The sequence below is a fragment of the Fopius arisanus genome, unplaced genomic scaffold, assembly GCF_000806365.1.
Source record: "Fopius arisanus strain USDA-PBARC FA_bdor unplaced genomic scaffold, ASM80636v1 scaffold00032, whole genome shotgun sequence".
In the NCBI taxonomy this organism is placed as follows: domain Eukaryota; kingdom Metazoa; phylum Arthropoda; class Insecta; order Hymenoptera; family Braconidae; genus Fopius; species Fopius arisanus.
The window spans coordinates 15,211-39,693 of NW_011887771.1; the positions used below are offsets into that span (position 1 = coordinate 15,211).

Below are 24,483 nucleotides of genomic sequence, written 5' to 3' on the forward strand. Positions count from 1 at the left end.
GTTGATTTGCCACCACCGAAGTTTGTACGGAATCCAAATACAAAAACAACATCTGGGGTGACTTTGTAGATTTTAGCGAGCTTCTCGCGAATGTCGGTTTTGCGAACTGACGGCTGGCCGGGGTGAACTACATCCACAACCTGAAATAAAAATAAATAACGAATGCTTAGAATACAGAATACAGAATACAGAATTTAGAAGTGAATTTCCTAAACGCTCCTTTTTTCTTCGGTTTTTAATATAATACACTCTAAACTCATTCAAAAACTCATTAAATAAACTTCACAAAAATACACGAGTTATGAGGTTCCCATCATTTCTCGAGAAATTCTATTCAACATGAAAATGTGCTTTTCATGTTTTATCTCATTTCAAAGAACAATGTTGGTTCTTTGAAATGGCATCATTTGTGTACGATTTAATTTGACCATTATGTAACCCTCTACAATTTACATTGATTGCCAATTACTTTAGCATTCGATGTAATTATTTCAATTTTTCAATTCCATCGATTTGATCAAAAGTTGTTGATAGCGTATCGAAATTGGCATACAACCGTTCGAAAAATAGTAATTCCGTTTAAATAAAATCCATTCAAGAATCTTTTTTTTTTAATCAACATCTAACTGTCTAGATTCAATTGCATGAAGACTGTTAGTCTTCAGTACACCCAACTAGTCATGATATAAAAACCATACATTACTTTTATTTAATTCTAAAAATGGAAAATAATGCCACATTATCAGACAAATATCTCTGCAATGAGTGCGTTAATGAGGAAGTAACAAAGTAAATCTCACGATAAAAAGAAACGTCTCTCAAATCTCTCGAAACACTTTGTCAAGATAAATAATTACTATTTGATTTCGTAGATACAAAAACTCACCATTTGTTTACGGCATAGGAGCCGGTTGGTCATGAACTTTCTAGTTCTGATGGTAGCTGTGCCTTCAGTCTGAAAAGAACATAATTTTTGAGGTTATCATACATAAACATTTAGTTCCCCAAAATCAACCCCTTAACACAACCACTCCAGTTTTCCCCTTATCGCCCAATGTCCACCGATTCTTCCCCCCCGATAACATCCTCTGAAAATTATTAATTAAGAACAACAATCACCACCGCTGTCATCAACAGCGGCCAAAATCCATGCTTGTCTCCCCCACCCCTGAATAGCCCCAATTAAAAACATTTTTTGAACCGATTTTTTCTGTCACAGACGTCACCACTTTTCACAGAGTAACATTCTACGATAAATTCAGCACTTAAATAAGTATAGCACTATTGTTTATAACTGAAGATTCCAATATATTTGGTGGATTACAAATACGTACCATCTTGCCCGATAATCGTGCAACTTAGGAAAAGACTGGACCGGAAAAAGACCAGCGCCAGGCGGAAGAATATTGAACTAAAAATCATTTGTGCCAACGACCTGTCATTTCCGGTGATCATCTGTTTTCATTTTATGCTGTTGACAGCATTGACGACTTAACACTTCTCTGAAAAAATGATGAAACTGTCGAAGCCTCGAAAACGGTGAATTCATATCAAATAATTGACTTTTCTATGTTGAAATAATTGAATGCAATAATAATGCAGGAACAAACTCCTTGAACAAAAAAAATATCAAATGTTTTGAATCTACAAGAAAATATTCTCGCTTATGGCGCAGTGATATCGAATGGCCGAAAAATTCGGCAGATCGGGTAGATCATAGCTCATATATATTATAGCCGGTAAAAAATAGATTTTGTAAGAACCCGCCAAAAAATCCCCATCCAGTAATTTTTTGGTGTAAAAAATGTCGTAGAAAGTGTTAAGGAAATATTAGATTGTGAAGAATTCTGAACACGGGAAAAAATTATTAAATCCTCCCTCGACTATTGAAAAAGTCATAAAATGATTGCGCAGTTGCCAAGTTGCCACTCAATTCCCTATTGCACCTTGCGTGGGTGCTGATTGGCTGCAAAATAAATAATAGTGGGGAGGATATATTATGGGATAAATAGAGGGATTGGTGAAGGAAAAATTGTTATGATGCGGAGTGGGGCAAGACATACACCCATAACAAAAATTAATCTTTTCATTAGCATGGAAAATAACCGCTCATTTCTTTAATGATACTAACATTTCTTCTAATTAATTTCACTATTCCATGAAACTATTATAGCAATAAAATAATTTTATTAATTAAATCACAGAATAAACCAAATGGTAATCATCATCAGCATCATCATCAACGTCTGTCTATTGTTTATAAACATTATTATATACATTATATTCATTTGCTATGATTATATTATAGATATTATAGCTACCAATATTTTATACAATTCAATTTTAAAAAATAAATATTTCGCGATGAGCCTAATGGTTTGATCTGCCAAACACATCCGAAAATTGTGATTTTTCGTGGGAAATAAACTAGTGCCCTCTCTCGATGAAATGGGTAATCATCATTCACTAAAGTTTTACGTTTTACTCAGAGACATTGCTGTTGAAAATGGCGTCGGGTTCGGAGCTGCCAGAATATTCCTCTCAAGTGAAACGTAGAAAAATCGAGAGTAAAGTTTATGGTGTCTCGGTACATTTTAATATCGATTTTCCCGAGGTCAAAGTCAATCGTGATACTCAAAATATCGATATTGAAGGTATTTATATGGAAATATGGTATTATTTTAATAATTATTTTGGGAAAAACAAGATGGCGATGGATAGTGGTCTACGCCCATTGGAATTGAGGCGTTTGGAATGGGTTGGAAGGGATTTGGCCGCCATTAAGGTAGAACTCTCGGATTTTTCAAGATAAAATTTTTTCGGTTACTTTGATGATTTGAAGGGGTTTTCCGGGTATTGGATGACGGTTTGAGGGTGATTTATAGGGGATTTTAGATAATCTTTACGATTTTTGGGGTTTTGAAGGGGATTAATGAGAGGGTGAGTGGATGGAAAGGTTTTTAATTGTTGGAAGCTGTTGGGCTTCGGTAAAACGACAGTCAAGTCGAAGGTAGAGCTCAGGAGTACTCACAGATGGCATCAGACTCTGCCAAAACAAATATTTCCACGCTTAAATGGAATGTTTGACGTTTACGCGGTACTTTGGCGTTTGGAATGTGTCAAAATCATATGGCTTGGAGATTTATTTCTCCGGGTACGAAAGGGGGGAGAATCAATTGAATCGATGATGATTTTTTTATGATTAGCTAATCAGAATAATCTTTGTTTATTGTTTTTATTTCATGCTCTTGGAGATTGTTGATCTGTTTTCAATAAAATTATCAATTAAACGATGTCAGAATGCTTACTATATTTTCTCAACGTTAGTTAATAATTTTTCTCCTATGGTTAGTCCTAGTAATTATAATTTTAGAGAAATTCATAATTTTTAAATGTTTGAAGAAGAATTAGAAAAAGGCATTAGTTTGTGACATTTGACGATTGGAAATTGGAATGAAATTAATTTCGTGATTGAATTTTTTTAGAACCACTTGGTGGTGACAGCGGTTTCACAGACATGAGTGACGGTGCAAAATCTATGTCAAACACTCCGGAATCGACGAATTTGTCGTCGACACCATCGAGGACAGACTCCACAAGCGATGATACTGGTTGTCCTTTGGACACTGCCGATGAAAAGGACGAGGTCTCATCGACGGTCTCCAATCTCTCGGATTTATCTGGCTTGTCAGAGTTGTCTGAGGAGACAGGACAGTTGTGGAGGAGTGCATCTGCCTGGGTACAGAAGCAAATGCAGACTGGCACAGACCCACGGGATTTACTTCAGCATTTATTAATGGATCCCACTCAGATTCCAGAGCAAGTGGATGATATAACGTTATGGAAGCTTGTACTAAACATAATGTCAGATCCACCGAGACGACAGAAGCTGAGTTACGTCAATACCCTAAATGACGTTGTTAGATTGATAAAAGATAGTAAAAAGATTATTATACTGACTGGGGCTGGTGTGAGCGTCAGCTGCGGAATTCCAGACTTCAGAAGTAGAGATGGAATTTACTCTAGACTTGCACAAGACTTTCCCAATTTACCAGATCCTCAAGCAATGTTCGATATTAATTTCTTCGCCCAAGATCCTCGCCCCTTCTTCAAGTTTGCCCGTGAAATCTACCCAGGATTGTTCAAGCCCTCTCCCTGTCATCGCTTTATAAAGATGCTGGAGAAACACAAAAAGCTACTGCGCAACTACTCCCAGAACATTGATACCTTGGAGCAAGTAGCGGGCATCGAGAATGTGATAGAGTGCCACGGCTCCTTTGCCACAGCCTCCTGCACCAAGTGCAAATTCCAGGTGACCGCAGAGGACATTCGCACTGACATCTTCTCCCAGAGAATTCCCCTTTGTCCCAAGTGCAGCACCAACTCTCTACCCTCCCTCGCCACAACCAATACCTCTCAGAACTACACGGATTTAGTTTCACTGGGAATCATGAAGCCAGATATTGTCTTCTTCGGTGAGGGTCTTCCCGACGCCTTCCACGATTCCATTGCCAAGGATAAGGACGAGTGCGATCTCTTAATCGTCATCGGCTCCTCCCTCAAGGTCAGGCCAGTCGCCCTTATACCTTCATCCATTCCCTCACACATACCTCAAATTCTCATCAATCGAGAATCCCTTCCTCATTTAAAATTCGACGTAGAACTCCTGGGGGATGGTGACATCATCATTAATCAATTGTGCCACCTGATGGGGGAAGAGTTCTTACAATTATGCTGGAGTGAAAAGCTCCTGGAGGAGACGCCCCATCTGCTGCCACCCAGGTTCGAGGACTCTTGGGAAAGGAGCACTACCTCTACTCAAGACAGTACCGAGGTCATTCTCAAACAGCATAATCTCTTCAACGAGAGTCAAGATAGCCTGAGCATCAATTCCAATACCACTCCCAAGCATCTGGGAAGCACTGAAATTTGTATATCACCTTTTGATGCTGGGCACATGGAGGGAAATGACGGATTTTCTCTACTGGAGAGCCCCAAGAGGCCTCTGGACGAATCCAGCGTGGAAAGCAGCCCCAAAAGGCTTAACTCCAGATCATGTGGGTCCACTCCAAGGTCCAGTGATGATGGCGAGAGATTCAGATTCACCCGGGTTGTCTCTTTCGAATCGACGCCTGAGAATAATGGACAGGTTTTCAATCTCGAAGAGTGCCACGTGCTCCCCAGAATTCTCGATCAGGACAGCGGCGTCAAGGGTGAGGAGAGGAGAGATGAGAGAGAAGGTGAAGATAAATATGGAAAATCTAGGCATGCATCTATTGACTCTGCCATCGACTCGGGGATCGGAGACAGTTGTAATAGTGTGGACAGCAGTGAAGCAAAGGAGATCGAGGAGAAGAGACAGGAGATTGAGAGGCGGTGGCAAGGGGAGATCAAAGAGAGCCTAGCGAATAGGCTGCCAGAGGGAAGCTACTATCAGGTGTCCTCGGGAAAGTATATTTTTCCGGGGGCAGAAATTTATCTGGAGGGAGACGACTTCGGAGAGCCGGAGACCAGAGCAAACGAGGTGAGATAAGGAACTAGCGATGATTATATAAATATCTAATTAGTTATGAATATTTATATAATTTACTTGAACATTTTCGGGGTAGGAAGGTTGACAGAAATATGTAGTAGGCCGTTTTTATCCAGGACTTGATTTTTTTCATGAACGAAAGACAAATATAAATTTTAAGATTAGAAAGTACTTGTGATATTTTACGAACAGAAAAACTAACGAACTTTTTGCAAGCTGAAAAACGTTGAGTAATTTAATTGACTAACAGTCAAAACAGATTTTTCAACATAGTTTGAGGAAAGACAATTTTGTCACACGTTTTCAAGATTTAAAACGTGAACGAAGAGAATTGATCGTTAAATCGATTTTTTAATCGTCTCCCATATGCAATTTCTTTATATTAAAAATGAAAAGTTATCTCCTTTGAATGAAAATGTCAAATTCCAGTCAATTAGTGGAAAGTCAATGTATGGTTTTATTCCACAGATATCCAGTTTAACATATACAGAAGACGAGTGCAGAACAACGTAAGGGTAACAATCACTAAACAATGTAACTTGAGGTTACAAATTTGTGCAATCCTGTCTGTGAATACCCTCCAGGGAAGTATTGAGCGGACTGTATCCTCAGATCGTCAAAGATCAGAGAATCGAGGTGTTTTGGAGGCAATTAGAAAGATTAGTTGACGCCTGTCATCCTCACGATGTTCGATTTTTCGTTTGAATTAAAAATGGGCCAGCGTGTAATCATGGGAACTTTTAACGTGTAATTTTGACTTTTCGGGCATTCTCGATGATCGAAGGATCAGCCCACGAAATGAAAAAATTATCGTGAAAAGAAACTGAATCATCGAATTTGTATGCTATCTGCATAATTATTTTAATTTCTGTATTTCCCTCGATCGAATCAAGACAAGAACTGGCTTATGCTGTCGCTCACATTATTTATCCGCAATTGTAAATACTGTCTTTTGTAAACGGTTTTTATTCGTTGAATTAAACGTATGAGGGAGAAGGGGGGGGGTGTAGTTTAATTGTTAGACATCTGCAGGTAGTTGCGTTGTAAATAGTGGTGAAAATAATGTTCGTTGCATTTTAGGGCGTGCGATGGGCATATTGGGCAGATTTTTCTGATGCTTCATTGCCTCAGAATTGTTTAAACAAGTGCCCCTGCCGCAGAATTGGTAAAAAAAAAAACAATGTAAAACATTAAAAATTATACTTTCATCTTTTTTCAATCATTATCTTGGAGTACTGATTATTGATCAAAAGAGGTGGATTCTCCATCATTTCTTCATTACTATCATCGGTTTTTCAGCGCCAGAGTCCATTCAATCTCTAAAAATTTAAGTGAAGCATAAATTATTGGATTTACGAGGAATAATTACTATTTCCATGATTAATTGGAATGAATTAATCAATGCGTAACTCACTTTTCTACGATCTCAATATATTAAATTAAAATTCATGTAAAACGTCGAGATGGAACAGAAAATTTAGGGGAAAATTGAATACTTAAGCGTTTTTTTTTTGTTAGTAAAATTCGTCTTATCGAGAGTGAACAACCAATTGCTACTACATATGTTGCTCTCATATTTGGAACCGCAATTTTAATCAATGTCAATTGATCGATCTCTCATTTGAAGGAATACAATAAAACTTATATTTTCTGGTTATGATTATTTAGTTAAAATTTTGGTTCTCTGGTTTCATTGGAGCACAGGCGAATGTACAAAGCAATGCCAGAGGATAATAGCATTGCGTGTTATTTTTGTATCGAAAAGGAAACATGTGTAGTGACTTAAGGTAGTGCAAATCATTGAACAAATGATGAAAAAAATTATGTAAAAAAAAAAAATTGGAATTCAGAGGACAGAGAAAATGAGTTCAAATTGAATATTTACTTTATTTCGCAAGTATTTTTGAATCTATGACATTTAGAGAAAGGTTTGTCAGCGATTTTACTTTTTTTGAGCTCTATTAAAATGCTGTAATAATATCTAAATCCTAAAATTTCTTAGATATTCTACAGTTTACTGCAGAAAAATCTCAAAACAATTCTTGAACTCATTCTCCATTATTCACCACCTCTTTTTTCTTACGAGATTGTATGCGTTAATTATCCCTAAACAGTCGTAGTAGTTCGATCTATACATATAAAGTACCAGCATATGTATTTTACCCAGAATAATACAAGAGAGTGAATGAAGGAATGAAGAGATATTCCCTTCGCCTAGCAGTAATAATTATTAAAAAAAAGTGGAAAACCACTAGTGGATTTATTTGTAGTAGAGAATTGAATTAAAATTGCGATGTCTTTATTTAAAGAAACAGTAGAACTTATTGGAAAGAGGGCAAAGGAATCCCAAAAATCAGTTTTTAGTTGGAAATCCGAAACGTTTTATAAAGATTGACATTTAATTTCCTCTTCGCTTTGTAAAAATGCCACTTTATTTATATTTGTTATGAAATACTGCTGGCACTCACCGAAACCGAAACATGGGACAAAAAATTACAATTGAAAACATGGATGGTAATTAACACATTTCGATGAGAAATCAATTAAATTTCGTAATTGGCTTTAATTTATTCTAAAATGATTAGGATAGAAGGAAGAAATTAATTGAATAATTTCATCAATTTTCTTTCAACAGTACTGACTTCTTACATATATTAATCAAAAACGTATTTGTATGTGAATATTTATTATTTCTACTTCATTCAGATGAACATGGAAGAATGGCTTGATTGAAATATCACTTTCCACATTAACTATTAACTATTAAATCACTGTTAATTATGAATAAATGAGTAATTCATCGATATCTTCAAGCCAGACACAAAACACTACAATGCAGAGTTTTGAATCTTTTATAATTTGTTATTTAATGTAATTGATAATATAAATTGTTTACTTTGTTTACAGAAACACACAGTTGTAAGAAATCAATTATTTTCTCTCGGTATTATTAATGCATAAGGAATCTAATCTAATCGAGCCACATCGTAAATTAAAGGTTTTTTACGGAATTCATGATGAGAATTTACAAGTGTTTATTTATTCAGTTACCTCATACGTTTATTCCTATTATCTACTATGAATAATTAAGAGATTTTTCTGGAAGAAAAATCGATTTCCTTATATTTTTCTGCCAACCATCGCTGGTTATTTTTAAGGGAATCATCAGGTGTCGCTTATATCTTAGAATTATCCCAGAAAATCACCTAATAGTTGTGTTTCCAATGAAACTGTTAAATTTCCATCAGACTCATTGAAGCTACTAACGCAATTGTTATGAAGATTTTCCATAAAACATTCATGGAGTACATAAATAAATAAAAAAATTTAGAAAATGATCATAGATGAAATTGAAATTTTAGTGTATAACTAATAATAGTCTGTATATAGGGAGAAAATTGAGGGGCAATGATAATCGCACGAGAAGAATTGGCATTTGACAATTGCAGAAAAATTTGATTTAGTGTTGAGAAAATGCAACAGATGATTAATCAATAATTTCATATTCACATAGATGGAAATTCTCTCGATAAACACCATAACGAGTTGACACAGTTTCAATACATAATGTGAATGATTATTTTTGTTGTCCACGTAATTGTAATTGAGGGAAAGTGACTTTCGAGCAATTATTGGGGTGTCTTGATATTATTTTGTACTTAACGATTAGAGTGACTGGGGGAGGATAAATAGTTAATTATGAATTACGTGCAAATGTGTACATGGCAATGATAAATATGTATATTTTCAGCAGTAATAAAGAGAATTAATGGTTGATCGTATTTTTAAAAATCTTTTGATACCTCGACTTTGATTATTGCTTTGTTTTTCATGGATATTTTGGGATTCAAGAGACGAATTGAGATTTTTTTCATTTTTTTCACACTGTTGTGTGAAAAATTTCGTCAGTTATAAAATCTGTAATGACAAAAATTTCGTTTCCAATTGTAAGATGTTAAGATTAAGATTACCAACAAAATTGTCCCTTATGGGAGGAATCACCTTTTCTCCTTTTATCACTGCTTCACATCTGTACGAATGGACTGAGGCGAAAACGCAATTGGGAAGTGGAGGATTGTCTGGGGATATGTCAAGAGTGAAAGGGACAATGTGACTACATTTTGCTTCACTCGAAATCCAAAGAGAACAGTTAAAAGGTCGCGATTCTTTCTTCAGTTCCGTTAGAATAACTACTTATGTATGATATCGATTATGAAACAATCTTTCCTTCTCACTTTTCAAATTTCATACAAATTGAATCATTAAACTTTTTTTATATTAATAAATATTAACAATTCAAGCGTTCCATCGTCCATTAAAACTACAGAAGACTCATTAAAATAAAATATTCATAACTCATTAATGAGTCCTGTCCCGACATTATGGAAAGTACAGAAAAATACACACATCAATGAAAAAAGTTCAATTTGTTAATAACAAAATGTTGTTTCAATGTTTGGAATAAATTTTCAAGTATAAATTTCGCCCCTTCAATCTAATCCTATACTTCTTAATTTTTTAGTCTCGACGGTCTCGGCAAAATGGTACCAAATGACCGCCAATACGAGTTACGACGTGAATCAAAATATCTCCCAGATGATCTGCAAAATAAAAAATTAAAAATAAATGATGGAAAAAGCATGCATTTTTTTGCTGAAAGGTTGACTCTTTTATGAAAAGATTTATGTGAAGGATGGGATTTTTATTGGTGTAATGAAATGAAGATGGAATTTTTCACCATATGGAATCTGGTGGTCTGGAGTTCACCCGATCGTCGGAATTTCCCCAGGCCAATAAAATCCGTGGAAGCGCTCCCTCACGGCTCAGACTGCCTCAGACTGGCTCCGACTGAGCACACTTAGTCATCTTACTTTTTTACTCCCGTTATTTCTCCAATCACCTATTTACCATCATCCAAAAGAAAACAAGGAGCAATATGTGCGGTAAGTTCATTATTTTTCGATTAGTTTCATTGCTAAAGATCATGTGTGATGATGTCATCCATTAGTTTTGTGCTACGAATGGATGACACGTTTCGATAATCAACATATGTATGCCAAGACACCGGGAATAACTCAATACTTGATGAAATTTTACCAAACATTTTTGAAAATTCGCCGCCCCTTGCTGTAATTCTGCATTTAAATCTCAATCGAATAATCGGATAATTTAAAGTATTATTAGACTATTCAATGAGTTTCTTAAAGTTTTTCTCTAATAAACTCAGTGGTTTATTACGCATGTCAATAGTATGTTTATTTTTATTTTCTAATGTAATTTTCTTGTGAGATTGTGTCGTGAGTGATCAGTTGAAATAATTCATTAGTTAAAAAACAAACATAAAAATAATGGATGAAAATGAGTTTTCATACGTTTCCCGGTTATGAAATTTCCTTAAAGTGTATAAACTGTATATTTACCTTTATTTTGTTTGGGGAGCTTCCACAATTCAAGAGTTTTCATCGGTTCATCCTTGATGATAGATTGTGATAACATCAGTGTCTAAAACCAAAATTTGTTATTTATAGATGGCAATTAACTATTTGGATCTCTGTTCATTATTCTAACAATAATCGAAGAAATAAGTTACAAGTTTAGCACTTTTATTGCTTTATACTCAATTAACGAAATGTTGAGTCCTTTGTTAATGACTCCAATAGGACCGACTGCTTTATAACCAAAGGGTAATTTTAACTTAAGCAAGAGTAATTAGAGGGTTTTCTTTTTTTTCCCTCAGAGTACAGATTGAAGATACAATTTGCTATACTTTCCGGTAAAAGAAATAAAATCTCAATTCAGTATTCGGTAATGGAGACTTTCATCAAAATCACAAAAATGTCAAAACCTTGAAAAATTATTATAAAGTTGCAATACAGCGGTGGAACATGAAATAAACCATGAAAATTAAGGAAATCGAGAATTGGTAAAGGGTAATTTTCATAAAAATCGTAAAAGTACCTGGCAATTTTTTTTCTTTCCAGATGATTTAATATTTTCAGATTTCACTATATATTTTCACAAAAATTTCACAGTGTTCACTATTCATATACAGTATCAAAAGTTTTAAAATTGTAAAAGTATATCGATACTTTTTCTCGATGACCTAGAATATGGAAATCGTTGTAGCTTTCAGTTATCCAAAAACTGTATGTGACCGGATGTACAAAAGCGTATCGAAAATTCAATGGAAACACACTTGTTTAGAAAGTATAAAACTGTCAAAACTGCACACTGACACGTGAGATGAATTTTAATTTTAACTTTTTAAGAAGAATTTTATATTTCAATGGTAAAATAATAATATGCATGGAAAAAAATCGAAAGTTAGTGAAGTCGATAGGCCCTGTCCAAGGTAGAAACGCCTAATTTTACCTTTCAACTACGAAAACAACTCGCTTAAGAATTTCCCTAATTCGTTTCGTGTAACTCACGTTTTGCGTACCTGGAGAGAACAGGCCTCCCAAAATCTATCTCTCGGATGTAAACGTGGATTAATTAAAATCGCGACTGCTTATACTTTGTTGAAGTAATTTAAATAAGCCTCTGTTTTAAAATGAGAGAGGGGATGGAATTTTAGTTGAAGTCCGCGGTTTCCAAGGTGTCAGTCGACTTGAATTCGTTTATCCAGGGAATCCGCTGATACGCTGCATTCTCGCGCGATTTCTTTTCCCTTTTATGCTCCGTGAATTTATTTTTAATTTTTATTTTTTGACTATTTGGACTTTGAAAAGTACAGGATGTTCCGAGTAATCAATCTAAAATATTTGTCAACAATTAGATGATGACAAGTTATAATATTAATGCTAAATTAATGACAAATTGGAGACACAGTGATTAAATTACAAATCAATGATTTTCAAAGAAAATACCTTTAATTGGATAATTAAAAAAGCCATTTACAAAAAAATAGATGACTGAGTTCATTTTATGGGAATAATAGCGCACGGAGGATGACTAAATAATTCTTTATTTATCATAAAATTTTTACCAGCATGTAATTATCGAGTATAATTGAATTATTAGCCAGGAGACTACAGATCCATGAATATTTATAACAATCACTGATGTGGGACATCCCAGTGATTATATTGTCTCATAGTTGTACGGCCTGTGATAACACCATCTGCTCCATTGGTTCTTGGTTCTTTATTTCAAGCATACGTGTCACGTTGGCGTGTATTCTCAATTATTATTTACAATTCCTGAATGAGTGAGTTCAAATAGAAAATTTGTTGTACACTTTTGGGATCCTACACTGCTCTCCTGATAACGAAAATAATGCGCCGGACGCGAGGCCTCTTTTCTGATAATTAAAAAAAAAACATTGATTTCTGTGGAATGTCATCTCCCACATTCCACGTGTAGCTTTCGTTTTCTGCCGTAGCAAGGGCGAAACTTTAAAAAAAAACTTTCCATTTCATCTCGAATGAAAATGAGAGAGCGGTGGAAAATAGAAAATTGAATTCTCTGGTGATGCAAGTTTAGAAAATATTTAGTTATTTCATCAGATAAGTACATATGGTTTATTAGTAAATAAGGTCCGCCTTCGGGACAACGACCTACGCCAACTCACGTACTCAAAGTTTCAGCTGTAACTCGACTTTTTGTTTTTTACTTTACCTCTGTATGGATAAAAATTGCGGAACGAGTTATCGGGGCTGAGTGAAAGTTTCGTGTCCCCGCAATATCTTGTGATTTTATTTTGTATTGGGATAGTCGAGGCACTCAACTGACCGACAAATAACTCCTGACATTTAACAGAAACTCTTACTTTATTCATTTATACTCGGAGAATTGACAGATGTTTAGGGCCAATGTGTTGGGAAATACGATTACGACGATAAAGTAGTATCTTGAATTTTCAGTCATAAAGTTGTTGGGATTTTGAATATGAGTTTTAATTCAATTTTAATTAGAACCCTCACTAAATCCCTCATTTCTCTTCAAAATTAATGAAAAATGAATTTTTCATGTCAAATAATATTCGATTTCTTAATGAAAAATTCCATTTTCAATGATTAAAAATTCCGGCAAACCATTGCTTGAATTTTCAATATTGAGAATCTCCGAAATATACAAGAAATAAAATGATTCGTCAATGGAGAATTGTTCCAAATTTGAAGTTTTTCTTTGACATGAATTTTTCTTCGACTGTAATTTTCCAACGGCGTAATTAGTGTTTATTTATGAATTTTGGCCAGTATACCTTATTCCGGCTTTTACATTTTTGCGCCGTCATGGACCGATTTCTTCTCCAACGATGTCGCATTGTACCCCACGTACAGACGTTACTGTTGACCATGGAAAACCTGGCCGACATGGCGTTTATCAATCAGGCTTCATAGGGGAATTTTTCCACCATATTTCGATGATTCTTGGTGTCTACACTCCCCTTAGACAGAAAATGAAAAAAACTTGATTTAACCACTTTAGCCATCGTCTTCGGTCAGTGTAATTAGTACGTGACATTTGATATAAAAGGGAAGGGCTTTCATGTTCACCTTCGATCTATATTGAAGTGTTTTTTCTCAGGAGGAAGTAGAAAATTAATTATTAACATTTATCTGAAAACCAACAATTACTGGAAAACCTCTCGACAAATCTGGCATTTCTCTGTGTTGATTTCTCTGTTTCATAAGTTGTAATTATTAATGTATTTTTATACATTCAATTTTCCCATCCCTGAACAGCATTATGCAGACGATTATCTGAAATATTTCTTGTATTCAAGATAATCTATCTGTTCTCAGATTTTTCGAAAAGCGCATAATGTCAATTCTCTCTCATTCATTCAATCGACATTTTTTATTCAGTAATAGGCTATTTATGCTTCTCAATTTTTTTTTCAAATACAAATGTCGATTTTTTGCACTTATCTTGTGGGAAATGATTTATATTGTGGCGGATTGACGTTAAAAAATGTTATGTTTTTGCGTTTTGTCATTATGTAATGACTCACGAGCTTTCAAGGTAGTGCGAACATTTTTCAGCGTTTTCCTAAACTTTTAAAAAGAATCGCAGAACTATAAAAAAAAATATAATTTCTCAACTTCAAACGAATTGATCCCTTTAAGACATGAAATTATTCCCCTCGCCTACTCTTCTCAAGGTATACGATTTTTCTACATCAAATAAATTCAGTTATAGGGGAGATGGATGCAAAACAGACCCTGTGCAATGTTTTTGATTCTCTCAGTTTTGTATTTGTTTCATCATTTTTTTTTGTTTGGATACTGGAGTACAATAGGACATAGAAGGCTATATAGATCGCGCTTGTACGAATGAAAATTGTGCCGCCATAGTTTCAATTTTTCAGTTGGGCAATATATGCAGAATTACGAGATCTAATGAATATTCAAAATCGAGCGAATATTCAAATGAATTTTGAGTGTCCGTTTTGCCCCACCCGCCTTACAATTTATTTTCATCGACATTGTCATTGTTCATTGTCCCTTATTGTGGTTATATTCCGATTTGAAGATGCTCCAACATATTTTCTCGATGGAAAAATTGTTTTTTTTCTTGAAGTGTCAGTTTCGCCCATTTCCTTTATGCTTTATCCGGTCACCTCCAAGTTTTTCAACCGATCGAGCCCGACTCAATTTTATTCCTGACTCCGCTCAGTTTCCTTATCAAACGATTAATTAATGCATTCATGGAAAAATTCTTTGGATGCGTTAGATTCAGTCTTGATAACCCTGTATTTCTAATAACGATTAAACGTATTTCCTAGATTGACGATGTTGAGATTTTCCGGATTACCGATCTCCGCTACGGTAATCAATATTTATCTCTCAATCGTTATCACTGTTAACATCATGATAAGACAAACACTCCGGGTATTCTCTAGTTCCTGGAAAATGCATCGCTTTATTGCGGTGGAATTTTTCGCCAATTTAAAAATAGATCGGAAACGGATGTGATAAAGTCGCGAGTCTGGAATGCAGTCGTGTGAGAGTTGCTATGTTAAGGGGATTGTCATGTCGAGATGAAGTTTCCGCATTTAATGGAGCGGGTGAATTGTCACCTTGACGGGAATAGGGCGATAGCGAAAGTCTTTCGAATTTGTTCAAGGTCGTTATTTTTTCATAATGGCAAGGTTATAGTTGCAATGGGAAAACATTCACTTGCGGGCATCCTTTGATTTTTCTCTGTTACAAAAACTAAACAATTTTAATTGAGAAAAAATGATAAAATTGACACATTACTGATCTGTTACAGGGATTTTCGCGTATTTGAACCACTTGACCCCCAAGACGAGACAGGAGATTCTACTGCTCCTGGTCGGAGGATTGAAGCGGTTAGAGTACAGAGGATATGATTCTGCAGGTAATACATTCGATGAATTAAAAATCCTTCATTAATGGTCATGTGAACCCAGGACACGTTTGAGGGTCAAGGAATGTATTCCAACGAGTCTTCATCTCTTTCTCAAAGAAAGGAAAAATAAATATTACTGACCAAAACCTGTTGCATTTGCATTTTCAACTATCTCTGTTTTTTTTTCACATTTCTGTATATATTTTTTTGCAGGTGTAGCTCTGGACTCTCCTAATGGGGAAGATATTGCCATCGTAAAGAAACAGGGAAAGGTCAAAGCGCTTGAGGATGAAATTTTCAGTCGTGAGTTCACCTTTCACTCTGGAAAATTCAAAAGAATGAAAAAACTTCACACGGGTGCAATCAATTCACTTGCAGTAGTTCAATTCTTTTAGCAATGGAATTTGTATACTTGAAGACGTGATAAGAGTAAAATCAAACGTTTTTTTGCACATTTGTGGTAAATTGTTCATCAAATTGACATGAAAAAAATTGAACATTTTTAGATTCGATTTTTATTTGATGAGTCACTAACTTTCGTAATTGTGGGATAATTTTTCTAATGCTCTTTCTGGAGTTTTGCCATTTGTTGCTTTCGAATGGAGATATAGTAACTTCGACATTTAAGTCTTGTATTTTTTTATTTTATCTTGAATCATACCTCAAAACGTCGGAAAATGCCTTTCTTAGGCGTATCCGTCGGAGTGTATGTACGCATTTATTTGTATGGCAAACTTTTTCAAAATTCATCTCGGATTGGTCTCTAATGCAGCCCTAGAATTGGATCTTCTCTTCTTGTATATGAGTATTATTGAGGCCTCGTTGTCGATATGAATTAAAATTCAATTAATCTATTCATTTTTTAAATTTCTAAGTTTTTCCAAAAATAGTTTTTTGACTCTAACTGAAGAAATAAATGTTATGAAATACTACTCCAACGTCTTGTTGATGATTCGTTGGGTCGAGTGGGAAGATGGAAATAATGACAATCATCGTTGTTTCGATATATGAGAAAAATTGTCCAAGATTCACCCCTTGAAAATATTTGAATTCTGGAGCTGCCACAGAATTCAAAATTAAATTTCTTTTACTATAAGATTGAAATGGACAAATAATTACCATAGCTATATGTATATTCATATAATTTTTCAAATGATTTTTGTTAATTTAAAATTTCGAAGATGTCAGACGACAATATCGTATTGCAGAATGATTAGCAAAAATTACCGTACAAAATTACATAACAAAAGAGCAATTCCCCACTTATTTCGATAAGTTTCGAAAAAGTATAAAACAATTGCTATACAACTGCAGCGAATGATGATAAAAATCAACAGTATTATTTCCCATGAATAAATAACTATTAATGTTGATCAATTAATTTAATGATGACTTGATGAACTTTTAGGAACAAATCTGGATCTGGAGAAATCGACAGATTCCCACGTGGGAATTGCTCACACTCGTTGGGCAACCCACGGTGTACCATCCGCCGTGAATGCTCATCCTCAAAGGTCTGATCACGATCATGGATTCGTGGTAGTGCATAACGGTAAGTGCATGTTCGCAGAATTCAGGAAGTACTCAGAAATGATCTTAAAAAATTATCATAAAGATTGTCGAACATCTTAATCCATTAGCTTGTTATCATTGAGATAGTCGATAAGACCAGTGAATACCACTCTGATCTCTCGAAGACCTTTTGTTCTCGATTTTGCACCGTGAGTGTCCACTCAATTTTTATACTGCAATAATCGATCAATCCGTCAGTTGGTGTATTAGTATTTCAATTACGGCCCGGATGGACTACCTATCAAAAGCGATCTTTTTTTTAAATTCTATCTTGTTAGCCGAAAATATATTAAAACTTGAAATTAAATTTCTATCGCGGGAAACATTCAAATGGTTATAAAAGATAATGGAAAAAAAGAGGAAAAATTATTGAAGGGCGCTGAAACGTCATATTGATTGAAACAAATTCAAAAATTCAACAAGTTTATAAAAACATAATAAAAAATATGCCGCTTACTATTGCGTGTGGCTGTCATTCCATCCAGTGGAGGGCAATGGTAAGCTGTACATTCTTTATTATTTTTTTGTAAATTGGTGGATCCTTTTCAATCATTATCGCGTTATATATATTTAGCGCCCTTCAATCATTTTTCCTCTTTTTTTTTCATTAGCTTTTTATAACCATTTGAGTAGCTCCCGCAACACAAATCTGATCCCAAATTTTAATGTATTTTAGGCTAAAAAGATGAAATTTAAACAAAAAATGATATTCGATAGATAGTCCGCCCGGGCCTTAAGTTAATTAGACAGAATTGAAACAAAAGAAAACGTTCGATAGATAGTCAATGCGGTTGTTAATCAAATCTAATTACAGGGAATGTAACTAATTGTCAATTTTATCTCCAGGGATTGTGACGAATTACAAAGAAGTGAAAACGCTTCTGCAGCAGAGGGGATACATTTTCGAGAGTGAGACAGATACTGAAGTAATTGCAAAACTTATTCATCATCTCTGGACTCAGCATCCTAGTTATTCATTCCGAGAACTCGTTGAACAAGTTGTCCAACAATTGGTGAGTTTATCATAGATTTTGGGAAAAGTTACAAAGAAGTTTGAGTTAACAAAAGTGTTGACTAGATCATGAAATCTATTCCCTTACGTAACAAACTATTTGGGATTATCCACTTTATCGAAATCTATATTATTATTGAAGTATCTTCACACCCACTGGGTTGGTAGAAAAATCATAGATTAAAAGAAAATTTCCCGAAATAAGAAAATTAAAAGAAAGTCTCCCGTAACTTTCGTTGTAAACTATTTAGGGTGAATAAAAATGATAGATAATATGACAGGTTAATAGTCATCTGTTATGTGCTTTTCGATTAAGCCTTCTACTCGTTGTGTCGTACGACACTGTCTAATTTTCCATCTTTCATTTTTTATTTTTTGCATAGTTTGTTGCATTAAAAACACAAAACATGCAATTTCTTACAAAAGCCTATCGCCCGAGGGCCTTCAGCCGAAAGTATACAAACGGACCGAGTTTTTCCATTTTTCATTTTACAAAAGTTAGTAGTCAGGGTTAAGGGTTAAGGTTAAGATAATGCCTTTCCATTTTGGCTAGCCTTACGCAGAATGGTATGTTTAATAGATGGATATTTTTATTAACTTTAGGAAGGTGCATTTGCTCTTTGCTTCAAGAGCAAGTTCTTCCCGGGTGAATGCGTCGCCACCAGACGGGGATCCCCCCTTCTCGTTGGAATTAAAACAAAGACTCGTCTTTTCACCGATCACGTTCCCATTCTTTACGGAAAAGGTAAGCAATCTCATTGGTAATTAAATATGCATTCATCACTTTTGATTACACTCTATGAAAAAGTTTGAGGCATGGGGAGTCTTACAGGCGAGGAATGGATCTAGTTTAACAGGTTGTCACATACTTTATTAAGATTCTCGTAAGGTGACCCTATGGTGGCGATAAATTAATATCCTAAAAAATTAATTGACTAACGTTCCGTAACTAGATTCTGTGCATGAAATCAACTGTCGACTAATACATTCCTTTCAACGACCAACTCACTGCATGAATACCCGATTAATAACCCGAAGAGAAAAGCAATCAAAATTTTGAGTAAGAAAGAATTCTAAAGCTTGCGCTGTATTTATATAAATTTGAATTAAATAATTACCAGAATTTTCAAAAACGTAATTTTGACTTTACGAATAGTAAAAGCTTTTGCTTGGTTGATTTATTGATTTGTTTCAGTGGAATAGATAACAAATGATTTATTCGATCAACGTCTGCATTAATTCCTGAGATATTTCATTATTTAATTAATGAAAATGATTTTCGGATTAGCTTATTGAATTTCATTGCTGATTAACTTAGTTCATATTTTAATATATTTTTGGTAAATAGTAGTGTGTAAATTATCGCTACTGACAGGAGCTTCATTTGAACCATTGCCATTGATTACTATATCAATTTGATTGTTTTGTTTGACGTAAAATCAATGGATACTACACGTGAATTATTTTTTGCATGATCTCTTCTTCGGCCTCATTCTCCACCATCTGCCTGAAACAGATGATCTTCTGCGTGAAACCAAAGGTATAAACATTAATAATTAACTGATCATGAAAATCAAATGATTATCTTAAGTTTTCTATTCTGGTTTTTGGCTTGTGTTCGAGAATAATTAGTGATGTGTCCAATTAAATTCCTCCTCTTTTATTTCTAAATAAATCTCTTCCTTGTTGAATATAACACCCTCACGTCTTGCTTGTTCCACTATTTGTTCAATTTTTCCTCTCAATGTGTAAAGATTGTCCATAGTTTATTGATTTAGCTTGATGTGATGAATAATGAATGCATTTTTTTTATCCTCATCATGATATCAATCTACGTTTGATGATCCTCAGAGGGTGAAGCTACGACCCAAGGTACTGTTTTATATTCATTGAATGATATTTAACCGTTCTGGATATATGAAAATGATATTAACCTGCTTGATCATTATTTTTGCTGCTTTATTACATGATTTTTTTTAATTTAAGCTTGTGATGTGTTAGCACTGGTGTCTGCATCCATCTATAGTGCAAGGTGAAGGGTAAGGAATCTAGGATTGAACTCTCACAAGGGAAATAGATCAATAAATTCCACTCAGAGATCAGTTCCTTTTAATATCTTGAAGTACAATAGCGGTAGAATTATATTCATGATGATTATTTGTGTTTTAAAAAACTTGAACTACTTCTCTCATACTCTAAGATATTAATTGTAAATTGAAATTGCAGTTGGCTTGTTTTGATTTATTTCTCGAACACCCGTTCTAGATATCAAATATATCATTCGTCATATAACAATGCAATTTAAGGCGCACCTCAGTTGCAGAGAACTGAAGCAACATAATCGATTTCACAATAATCCTGTAATCTTAGTGATATTATAATTGCTGCAATAATGTCATAAGGAAATCTGAGTGCATCTAATCTAAATTTTAAAACTCTTTCAGTTGTATTTTTTATTTTTTAACCATAGCTAAAAAGATTTTAACTTTCACCACGTTTTTGTGTTTCATTAACAAATAAGTAACAAAATTTGAATTCACTAGACTTTAAAGAAAAAACGAAGTCTATGGATTATTTTTGATTAGACGTTTTCCTTCGAAATTCTCTCGAATTGTGAAATATTTCTCCTGGCCAATTTAATGAGAAAATTAAAAAATTACGAAATCCAAGATTAGAGAACAGTCGATGTGAATCTATTATGAACTACAGAACCACTTGGTAAATGTCTATTTTATTGCCATCACAGATATTCATCAGAGAAATTTTAATCTCTCTGGGTCACTGAGGACTAACTCCTCAAGTTCTGAGCTGTGCTGTAATCTTGGTGTCTGAACCATCCGTTTAGGATTGTTTAAATCATTTATCACTTTCCGCGTCCATTGTCTGTTAGTGTATCAACATGTGTTGCCTTTGGAGCCGACCACTTTCTCGTCAATAATGAAGAGAAAGTTGTACAAAAAACCATATCTCCTAAACTAATTGTTTCTCCTAAAAGGGTTCTTCAGATCCTTAACTAGGAATTCACACCTACGCACTTCGCTATGACACGTGTAGAATGGCTTGTTGGAATAATTCTAGACATTTACCAATCACTTGGATAATACCTACATGGTCTGTGGTACTGCTAAATACCATAAAATTCACATATCTATGTTGAATTTCAGTTCCAATGCATAACTGTAGTGAAATTATCATCTGTCCTGAAGATATCTACTTTAAAAATAAGAAGTAGCACAGATAAACTGGATTTAATTTCAATTCTACACCATTTTCTTCATCAAATTTCTGGCATATCTGTTGATAAAAGTGGATAGCACTCGGATTACTTTAGGATCGATATTAATTATTAATGTAATATAAAGTTGAAAACATAAGGTGATAATTTACGTTTGGGGATAGTGACTGACAATCAACAGACGTTTAACTCAGTAATATCGAAATTGAACTGTGGTAATGATGATAACGATTATTTTCTCAATTGGAGCAGATCACAGGCCTCATGGAAGGAGCACTGAGGTACCAGTGATATCACGAAGTGATTCAACAGCTGAATTTCAACCCCTTGTGGCTGAGGAAGTCGAATACTTTTTTGCGTCTGATGCCAGTGCTGTTATCGAGCACACAGATCGTGTTATTTTCCTCGAGGTAATGAACCGTAAATTCGACAGATCGCTTGGATTCACTATCTCGATCTACCACTTTTCCACATTTTTTTCTTCTGTTCATCATGAGTTTCTTATAACCATTGGAGTTGTTTCCGTAACATGATTTGAAACACAAATTTAAAAATCCTCTATATTAGCAAGATAAAATGCAAATGGAAAATTACGCTCGGTAGATTGTGCATGCAGGTCTTAATAATCGAATTCATAAGTTCATAGTATTTATGTTACAGTGCTAAGGAATTCAGTTTTGAAGAGAATATGTCGGATAGTTCTTAAGCTTAATTGTTTGGTAATTGATCTCAGGATGACGATGTGGCCGCTGTCAAGCAAGGCACCTTGAGCATCCATCGTCTTCGTAGATGCATGGACGATCCACACGCACGTGAAATCACTATTCTGAAGATGGAAATTCAGCAGATCATGAAGGGAAGTTACCAATACTTTATGCAGAAGGAGATCTTCGAACAGCCAGAGTCGGTTGTTAATACAATGAGGGGTCGACTCAACTTTGAGAATAATTCGGTTACTCTCGGTGGAATCACTGTAAGTTCCTTGTTTAGTGTTGAGATCTACTCCTAAGAATGATCAAACTTGAATCGTGAATAGATTTTTCCTTAGAAAAATGTATTAAATTTTCATATAATTTAATTGAATTTCTTAACTTTTCAGGATTACATTCCTGAGATCAAAAGATGTCGGCGCCTGATGTTGATTGGTTGTGGTACAAGTTATCATTCGGCAGTGGCCACCCGTCAACTTCTAGAGGAACTGACAGAATTGCCAGTGATGGTTGAGCTAGCCTCTGACTTTTTGGACAGAAATACACCAGTTTTCAGGGACGACGTGTGCTTCTTCATTTCCCAATCTGGGGAAACAGCTGATACCCTTATGGCGCTGAGATATTGTAAGGGTCGTGGGGCACTTATCGTTGGAATCACCAACACTGTGGGTAGCAGCATCTGTCGCGAGTCACATTGTGGTGTGCATATTAACGCTGGACCCGAAATCGGAGTCGCTAGTACTAAAGCTTACACTTCACAGTTTATTGCGCTGGTCATGTTTGCGCTAGTTATGAGCGAGGACAGGATTTCTCTTCGCCCCAGGCGTCTTGAGGTAATTATTGTATTGAGATTAAATCAAGTAATTGAATTTTAATATAATTTAAGGATGTATTGCTGCTTCCCCACCATTCCTTACGTTTTTACTTCCGAGCAGAAGCATTGTAATAGTGAAAAATTAATTTTTTAATTTTTTGTCTCATGTCGACTCATTTATAAAATTTTCTTTCACTCGTATACCCTTTCGGGTTTTTACGATTTGTTCCCTTCCCACTCCCCAACTCCCTGTACCGCATTTGCTGAAAGGGAGGGAAAACCTCATCTGAGGGAAAAACCTGCCCTGGTACAGTCGTCCTTTTGACAGGACTACCGCTCGGCAGTGAAACCGTGAGATCAGAGCGCTATATATTTTTGACCGCCGGTGCCCGGGATCGAACCCGGATCCCTGGCTTGCTAGTCCAGCACTCTAACCGCACGGCCACTACCGTCGGTATGTCGACTCATTTATAATTGATTGCTCACGTATATTAAGTAATGCATTAATCGTGATTGGAGAGATAATGTCATGAGTATCAAGAAAAAAAGGTTGAACTGATGCATTTTTCAATGTTCTACTGTAGATTATAGAAGGATTAAAGAACTTGGATAACCAAATCCGTGAAGTTCTGAAGCTGGATGATAAAGTGAAGGAACTCGCCAAGTCCCTGTACCAGAATAAATCCCTTTTAATTATGGGTAGAGGTTACAACTTTGCCACGTGCATGGAGGGAGCACTCAAAGTTAAGGAGTTAACTTACATGCACAGCGAGGGAATTATGGCTGGTGAATTGAAACACGGTCCACTAGCTCTCGTTGATGATTCTATGCCGATAATTATGATTGTTATGAGGGACCCGGTGTACACGGTGAGTCAGCCATTAAAAAATTTCAGTTGTAAACTTTCAAGTCACGTATCCAACTTTTAACTTCGTAATTATTATTTAAAAAGACTTTTATGAGTTTTATTTCAACTTTTTAACTTCTCACAACCATTCAATATTCAATGTCTCAGTTGATTAAATTAGCCCGTAAGAAAGTTGATAAAATCATCATCAATTCTGTGTCTAAATTTACTCTTTTACTGTGATAAAAAACAATCGATTTCTCTTTAAGGGCCGGGTGGACTATCTATCGAGCGTCATCTTTTATTTAAATTTTATCTTTTTAACCTAAAATACATAAAAATTTGGGATAAGTTTTGAGGTCACGAAAATCACTGGAGTTGGCATAAAAAAATAATGAAAAAAAAGAGGAAAAAATTTTGAAGGGCGCTAAAGAGCGATA

The 24,483-nt window shown here is 35.1% G+C and overlaps 3 protein-coding genes and 1 long non-coding RNA gene across 8 annotated transcripts in view; 2 read left to right on the top strand and 2 right to left on the bottom strand.

The window, feature by feature from the left end:
- Positions 1 to 1,443, bottom strand: part of RpS24 (ribosomal protein S24) — a gene marked incomplete in the record, with an annotated part of 3,362 nt that extends 1,919 nt beyond the window's left edge. The window contains 3 exon segments of the mRNA XM_011303449.1: positions 1 to 140; positions 887 to 955; positions 1,335 to 1,443. Coding sequence (XP_011301751.1) covers positions 1 to 140; positions 887 to 955; positions 1,335 to 1,337 — 212 coding nt within the window.
- Positions 1,444 to 2,506: 1,063 nt separating this feature from the next.
- Positions 2,507 to 7,841, top strand: Sirt1 (Sirtuin 1). The gene is made up of 3 exons (XM_011303457.1): positions 2,507 to 2,654; positions 3,486 to 5,524; positions 6,002 to 7,841. Exons 1-3 carry the CDS (start codon positions 2,507 to 2,509, stop codon positions 6,044 to 6,046), a joined length of 2,232 nt encoding a protein of 743 aa, XP_011301759.1. The 3' UTR covers positions 6,047 to 7,841.
- LOC105265764 (uncharacterized) lies at positions 7,606 to 10,363 on the bottom strand. The gene is made up of 2 exons (XR_892096.1): positions 10,272 to 10,363; positions 7,606 to 10,134 (listed from the first exon to the last, which is right to left on the bottom strand). It is a non-coding gene; the product is annotated as an uncharacterized lncRNA (long non-coding RNA).
- Positions 10,358 to 24,483, top strand: part of LOC105265763 (Glutamine:fructose-6-phosphate aminotransferase 2) — a 16,143-nt gene continuing 2,017 nt past the window's right edge. The window contains exons 1-12 of one of the 5 annotated variants that reach the window (XM_011303451.1): positions 10,358 to 10,476; positions 15,755 to 15,862; positions 16,067 to 16,156; positions 17,262 to 17,405; positions 18,272 to 18,438; positions 19,041 to 19,182; positions 19,954 to 19,977; positions 20,289 to 20,309; positions 21,925 to 22,082; positions 22,406 to 22,645; positions 22,772 to 23,215; positions 23,781 to 24,065. In XM_011303451.1, coding sequence (XP_011301753.1) covers positions 10,470 to 10,476; positions 15,755 to 15,862; positions 16,067 to 16,156; positions 17,262 to 17,405; positions 18,272 to 18,438; positions 19,041 to 19,182; positions 19,954 to 19,977; positions 20,289 to 20,309; positions 21,925 to 22,082; positions 22,406 to 22,645; positions 22,772 to 23,215; positions 23,781 to 24,065 — 1,830 coding nt within the window. In that variant the 5' untranslated portion in view covers positions 10,358 to 10,469. Of the gene's footprint in view, positions 10,477 to 15,754; positions 15,863 to 16,066; positions 16,157 to 17,261; positions 17,406 to 18,271; positions 18,439 to 19,040; positions 19,183 to 19,953; positions 19,978 to 20,288; positions 20,310 to 21,921; positions 22,083 to 22,405; positions 22,646 to 22,771; positions 23,216 to 23,780; positions 24,066 to 24,483 lie in introns of all 5 variants that reach the window. The other 4 variants (XM_011303452.1, XM_011303454.1, XM_011303455.1 and 1 more) reach the window with 4 other exon arrangements.

Bases quoted from the DNA above. Each gene is read 5' to 3' on its own strand.
- Sirt1 (XM_011303457.1), top strand. From the start codon at position 2,507: ATGGCGTCGGGTTCGGAGCTGCCAGAATATTCCTCTCAAGTGAAACGT. The intron at 2,655-3,485 runs GTATTTATATGG...GAATTTTTTTAG, and splicing joins TCAAAATATCGATATTGAAG to AACCACTTGGTGGTGACAGC. The intron at 5,525-6,001 runs GTGAGATAAGGA...TTTATTCCACAG, and splicing joins CGGAGACCAGAGCAAACGAG to ATATCCAGTTTAACATATAC.